Source organism: Amblyraja radiata, unplaced genomic scaffold (genome assembly GCF_010909765.2).
Source record: "Amblyraja radiata isolate CabotCenter1 unplaced genomic scaffold, sAmbRad1.1.pri S110, whole genome shotgun sequence".
NCBI classification, from domain to species: domain Eukaryota; kingdom Metazoa; phylum Chordata; class Chondrichthyes; order Rajiformes; family Rajidae; genus Amblyraja; species Amblyraja radiata.
In genome coordinates, this window is record NW_022630100.1 from 1,427,399 (window position 1) to 1,434,442 (window position 7,044).

Genomic DNA, 7,044 nt, shown 5'->3' on the forward strand with positions numbered 1-7,044 from the left:
CAGCACTCTGTGAAACGTCACCTATTCATATTCTCCACAGATGCTGCCTGACCTGCTGAGTTGCTCCAATCACGGAAACAGGCCCTTCAGCCCAACTTGGTTCTTGGTTCTTGGTTTCTTGGTCCTCCAAAATATTCCAAATGGAATTTAAACTGGAGGTGGTGAAGGGAGGGCTTAAGCCAGAAAAGGTTATTGGGAAGAAAGTGCTACTTTAAGTTTATTTGCATCTGGTTGGGTAACTATAGTTGGGTAGAGATTATTCCATGCTTTAATTGTGCGTGGGAAGAACGAATTGCTGTACACATCTGTCTTTGTAGCTGTGATCACAAATTGGGTCGAATGCCCTCGTCTGCTCCTAATTTGTTTGGGTTTGGTGTAGGTCTTGTAGTCTATGTCGAGCTGACCATTTAACATTTTGTAAAAACAGGTCAAACGATGAGCTTCACGTCTGTCTTGGAGAGGGTTCCACCCAGTGAATTCAGAAGTTTGGCGACTTCAGAAGCTTCTCTCTCATAGGTGTTTGTAACAAATCGAGCTGCCTGTCTTTGGACACGTTCGATGGAAGATATATTTGTATTTGTGTATAGGTCCCATGCTGCAACTGCGTAGTCCAAATGAGGTCTAACGAGGGTGAAGTATAGCTTCTCCTTGACAGAAGTTGAACAATGATGAAAGTTGCGCCTCAGGAAGTTTAGGCACCTGTTGTTGTCACCGTTGCATGATGAGTCTGAACATTCCAACGTAGATCATTCTGCAATTTGACGCCAAGATACTTGGTTTGTTTGGATTCTTCAAGGGTGACACCAAGTATGTTATAAGATGTTTCGCCTGGATTCCTCTTTCTGGTGACACGCATGGTTTCACATTTGGAAGTGTTGAACTGCATGCCCCATTGTTGTGACCACTCAACCATAGTATCGAGATCCTTTTGGAGAGCATCTTCATCCTCAGCTGACTTAATTGGACGGTACAGCAAACAATCATCAGCGAATAGTCTGGTCGTACTTGCGACTTTTTCATGGCTGTCATTTATGTAAAGCAAACATATGTGTGGGCCAAGTACCGTGCCCTGAGGTGTACCACTCAACACTGGATGCCAATTGGAGCTCTTTCCGTTCACACACACACGATGAAGACGTTTTGTCAGGACACTGGAAATCCATCGTTTCGTGTTGGAACGAATACCATAGAAGTCAAGCTTCCGAACCAGTCTCTGGTGTGGGATGACATCAAATGCTTTAGGAAAATCCAGCACAACAAAATCCATGATGACGTTACAATCAAGGTGTTTGGCCAGGTCATTTGTCGTCGGGATAAGCAGAGACTCGCATAATCTATGCCTCCTAAATGCTGTCGATGCGCTCATTGCTCACCCATCCCCCCATCATTACACCCCCCCCCCCCCCCCAACAGCAGAAACCCCGCCAACGTGTCCCGCTCTCCACCGACGCTCCTGAACCGGCGGCGACGGCGGCACACGGCGGCCCTGGGGGAGACAGACAGACAGAGAGAGAGTTGGTTACAGAGCGACACAAGCCACCCGTGTAGAAGTAGTACTGACCCCCGCCCCCTGCCGGCAATACACTTCCCCAGCACCACAGGACAGTACAGCACAACAACAGGCCCTTCGGCCCACACTGTATGTGCCGACCATGCTGCCGACACCAACTATCTGTCTGGGCGTCACCCTCCCTCTGCCCACTTCCCCGCATGTCCACGTGTCCATCCACAAGTCTCTTTAATGTCACTGTCGTGTCTGTGTCGTCGTCCCACATCCCCTCAATTATCAGCAATAAAACCACCCCCACCTCCCATCCCGGGTATAACTGCGCCCCCCTCCCCGGAAATACCCGCCTTCCCGTCACTGGATATAATACCCTCCCCCACCAACACACACACACACCGCTGGCATAAACCTCCCCAAACCCCCACCCCACCACATACACACAGACAATAGCCCCTCCCCTCGCAACGGGGCATTAAACCCACAGCTCCCCCGCCGGGAATACCCCCCCCCCCCCCCCCGTTCCCCGGTGATAAAAACCCCACCCACCGGGAATTATACCCACTGACCCCCTCCCTCCAGCAGAATAAACGCCACCCCCACAGGAATTGCGGGGGGTCCCAGTTCCTACCTCAGGCTGGAGCAGAGTAGTTTGATGAGTTTTCCCCGCGCTCCGAGGCTGCGGAGGGAAGGAGCGACGTTACACGTCAACTGGCGACGCCGTGGGTGCAGTGAGGCGCGGACAGACGGACACGCGCACACGAGCACGGGGACGCAGGGACTCGCACGGCCACGTACACGTGGCGGGGACGCGCACAGACGGTCACAGCGCAGACACGTGGACAGATACGCAAGGGTCACACTGACGCGCAGAAAAATACACGGACACACACGGACGCGCGCAGACACACACGGACACGCACAGGAGCACACGGACACGCGCAGACACACACGGACACGCGAAGACACACACGGACGCGCGCAGACACACACGGACGCGCGCAGACACACACGGACGCGCGCAGATACACACGGACGCGCGCAGACACAGATGGACACGCGCAGACACAGACGGACACGCGCAGACGGGATTGTAGCCGCTCTTCCCCGCTGTAAAACACAGAGACAGTTGTCAACCCTCAGCTCTCAACCCAAACACATAGCGGACACGGGCTGGGCTGTGACCGGGAAGAGTGGGACAAGAGCTGGGCCCGGCACCCACACCGGAACCCACAACCACACCGGCCCCCACACCCATACCGGCCCCCACACACCGGCCCCACACCCACACCGGCCCCCACACCCACACCGGACCCCACACCGGACCCCACCCCCACACACCGGCCCCCACACCCACACCGGCCCCCAACCCCACACCGGCCCCCACCCCCCACCGGCCCCACCCCCACACCGGCCCCCACACCGGACCCCACCCCCACACACCGGCCCCCACACCCACACCGGTCCCCAACCCCATACCGGCCCCCAGCCCCACGCCGGCCCCCACCGGTCTGGGGAGGGAGCGGGGAGGAGACGGACGACAGAGGAAACAACGTGACGTCTTGTATCAGAAGAGGCGGGGGTCGGGGGGAGGTTGAGTGTCGTAGTTCGGGGGCAGGTTGAGGGGCATGGGTCGGGGTGGGTGGGGGGGGGGGCTGCGGATTGGACGCCCCTCCACTGTCTCCCCCACCACTCCTACCTTGTTTCTTCTTCCAGTAGATGACTCCCCCCACGACCGCAGCCACCACCAGCACCAGGATAACGAGCACCAGGACAATGGTCATCACGTTGCTGCCCGACTTGCGCACTGTCCCAGATTCACAAACACAGGCTGATGAGAGACAGAGACTGGGGTCCCGGATCCCCCTCCCCTCCCAATCTCTCCTTCCCCTAGTCTCACTCACCGCCTCCCATTCTCTTCCCCTCCTCTCCCTCCTGTGCTGCTTCCCTCCTCACCCACCTGCCCTGAGCGCTACCCCACCCCTCCTCACCAAATCTCCCACCCTCCCCCCATCTCAAAAATACCCCCTTCTCCAATCTCCCGCTCTCCACCCACCCCACCCCCCCCCCCCCCCCCGCCCCCACTCACCCAGGAAGACCTCGAGGGGTTCGGACAGCCCCGGGTGCTCCACACGACAGGAGAGCGGGGCCGTGTCCCCGGGCTCCACGTGGGCCCAGCGGCTCTGCTGGAAGGTGCCGTCGTGGTTGGGCAGCGTCCCGTGGGAGCGGCTCTCATCCAGGACCAGGCCGTCCCGCACCAGGTTCACCTCGATGGATCGCGGGTAGAAGCCCGCGGTGAAACACCACACGCGGCGCCCATCCCCCGACAGGAAGATGCTCACTTCGGGCTGAACTGTGGGGAGGGGCTCAGTGAGGGGGGACAGTGAGAGGGGGACAGTGAGGGGGAGACAGTGAGGGGGGGACAGTGAGGGGGGGGGCAGTGAGGGGGGGAGGCAGTGAGGGGGAGACAGTGAGGGGGAGACAGTGAGGGGGGGGGGACAGTGAGGGGGGGACAGTGAGGGGACGACAGTGAGGGGGAGACAGTGAGGGGGAGACAGTGAGGGGGGAACAGTGAGGGGGAGACAGTGAGGGGGAGACAGTGAGGGGGAGACAGTGAGGGGGAGACAGTGAGGGGGAGACAGTGAGGGGGGGGACAGTGAGGGGGGGACAGTGAGGGGGGGACAGTGAGGGGGGGGACAGTGAGGGGGAAACAGTGAGGGGGAGACAGTGAGGAGGAGACAGTGAGGGGGAGGCAGTGAGGGGGGACAGTGAGGGGGGGACAGTGAGGGGGGGACAGTGAGGGGGGAGACAGTGAGAGGGATACAGTGAGGGGGGAGACAGTGAGGGGGGGACAGTGAGGGGGGGGATAGTGAGGGAGGGGCAGTGAGGGGGGGACAGTGCGGGGGAGACAGTGAGGGGGGGACAGTGAGGGGGATACAGTGAGGGGGGGAGACAGTGAGGGGGGGGACAGTGAGGGGGATACAGTGAGGGGGGGACAGTGAGGGGGGCAGGACTGTGAGGGGTACACGGTGAGGGGGGGAGACAGTAAGGAGGGAGACAGAGAGAGGAGACAGAGTGGAGAGTGCTGACATGGATGGAGAAGTGGTTGGCAGACAGGAAACAAAGAGTAGGGATTATCGGGCCCCTTTCAGAATGGCAGGCAGTGACTAGTGGGGTACCGCAAGGCTCGGTGCTGGGATCGCAGCTTTTTATAATATACATCAATGATTTGGATGATGGGATTCAAAGTAACATTAGCAACATTTCAGATGACACAAAGCTGGGTGGCAGTGTGAACTGTGAGGAGGATGCTATGAGGATGCGAGGTGACTTGGACAGGTTGGGGGAGTGGGCAGATGCATGGCAGATGAAGTTTAATGCGGATATACAGTGGCTTGCAAAAGTATTCATACCGCTTGAACGTTTCCAAATTTTGTCACGTTACAACCACAACCATAAATGTATTTTATTGGGATTTTATGTGATAGACCAACACAAAGTGGTGCATAATTGTGAAGTGGAAAATGATACATGGTTTGCAAATTTTTTTACAAATAAAAAACTGAAAAGTGTGGCGTGCAAAAGTATTCAGCCCTCCTGAGTCAATACTTTGTAGAACCACCTTTTCTCTGCAATTACAGCTGCAAGACTTTTGGGGTATGTCTCTACCAGCTTTGCACATCTAAAGACTGACATTTTTGCCCATTCTTCTTTGAAAAATAGCTCAAGCTCAGTCAGATTGGATGGAGAGCGTCTGTGAAAAGCAATTTTCAAGTCTTGCCAGAGATTCTCAATTGGATTTAGGTCTGGACTTTGACTGGGCCATTCTAACACGTGAATATGCTTTGATCTAAACCATTCCATTGTAGCCCTGGCTGTATGTTTAGGGTCGTTGTCCTGCTGGAATGTGAACCTTCGCCCCAGTCTCAAGTCTTTTGCAAACTCTAACAGGTTTTCTTCCAAGATTGCCCTGTATATGACTACATCCATCTTCCCATCAACTCAGACCAGCTTCCCTGTCCCTGCTGAAGAAAAGCATCCCCGCTGCATGATGCTGCCACCACCATGTTTCACAGTGGGGATGGTGTGTTCAGGGTGATGTGCAGTGTTAGTTTTCCGCCACACATAGCGTTTTGCATTTAGGCCAAAAACTTCAATTTTGGTCTCATCTGACCAGAGCACCTTCCCCACATGTTTGCTGTGTCCCCCACATGGCTTGTGGCAAACTGCAAACGGGACTTCTTATGGCTTTTTTTCAACAATGGCTTTCTTCTTGCCACTCTTCCATAAAGGCCCGATTTGTGGAGGGGACAGTGAGGGGGAGACAGTGAGGGGGTCCAGTGAGGGGGGGGCAGTGAGGGGGGGAAGTGAGGGGGGGACAGTGAGGGGGAGAGTGAGGGGGGAGACAGTGAGGGGGGGACAGTGAGGAGGAGACAGTGAGGGGGGGACAGTGAGGGGGAGACAGTGAGGGGGGACAGTGAGGGGGGGGGGCAGTGAGGGGGGGTCAGTGAGGGGCAGGACCGTGATGGGGAGACAGTGAGGGGCAGGTCTGTGAGGGGGAGACAGTGAGGGGGGGGGGACAGTGAGGGGGGGCAGGACCGTGATGGGGAGACAGTGAGCGGCAGGACAGTGAGGGGAGACAGTGAGGGGGGAGACAGTGAGAATAGTGTAGATGGGGCATGTTGGTCGAGGTGGGATTAGTTTAGATGGGGCATGTTGGTCGGGGTGGGACTAATGTAGACGGGGCATGTTGCTCGGTGTGGGACTAGTGTAGATGGGGCATGTTGCTCGGTGTGGGACTAGTGTAGATGGGGCATGTTGGTCGGGGTGGGACTAGTGTAGATGGGGCATGTTGGTCGAGGTGGGACTAGTGTATATGGGGCATGTTGCTCAGGATGGGACTCGTGTAGATGGGGCATGTTGGTCGGGGTGGGACTAATGTAGACGGGGCATGTTGGTCGAGGTGGGACTAGTGTAGATGGGGCATGTTGGTCGGTGTGGGCAAGTTTGCCCAAAGGAAGGGCCTGTTTCCATGCTGTGACTCTATGATATTCCAAGAGTAACATTCTCGTTTCTCTGGTTCATTCATTGTTAATAAAGAAAGTTTATTTTTCCTGTTTAAATCCACAGTAAAGTATAGTCAGAAGTGAACCCACCTGCTTCAGCCACGATGAATTAGCAAATCATCACTATTCACTTCTCAGACGTTAGAATTTGTCAGAACATTCCCTCCACCGAGACCCTTGACACCAATGTCCCTCGGGGTCATGACCTTGCCACCCACAACTTGTGGCCCAGGTCTCAGGCCAATGGGATCCAGACGTCTGTCCACTGGTCAGAACACTATTTCAGCCACATGAGCAGTAAAGATGAGATAGAATATGGGTAAGACATTGAGCACCTTCTGTCCTAAAGGGCCGAATGGCCTACTCCTGCACCTATTGTCAGGATAACAATCCATCCCTCAACATCAGCAGGACAAAAGAGTTAGTGTTTACAAGAACACCCTGGGAATGAGTGGGTTAACATACGATGAGCGA

At 55.8% G+C, this 7,044-nt stretch overlaps 1 protein-coding gene across 1 annotated transcript; it reads right to left on the reverse strand.

The window, feature by feature from the left end:
- Positions 1-1,355: 1,355 nt before the first annotated feature.
- LOC116969141 (IgG receptor FcRn large subunit p51-like) lies at positions 1,356-6,773 on the reverse strand. Its single transcript, XM_033016075.1, has 6 exons — positions 6,711-6,773; positions 3,594-3,870; positions 3,204-3,311; positions 2,592-2,614; positions 2,136-2,183; positions 1,356-1,486 (listed from the first exon to the last, which is right to left on the reverse strand). The coding sequence occupies exons 1-6, from the start codon at positions 6,771-6,773 to the stop codon at positions 1,388-1,390; spliced, it is 618 nt and encodes a 205-aa protein (XP_032871966.1). The 3' UTR covers positions 1,356-1,387.
- Between the last annotated feature and the right edge of the window lie 271 nt (positions 6,774-7,044).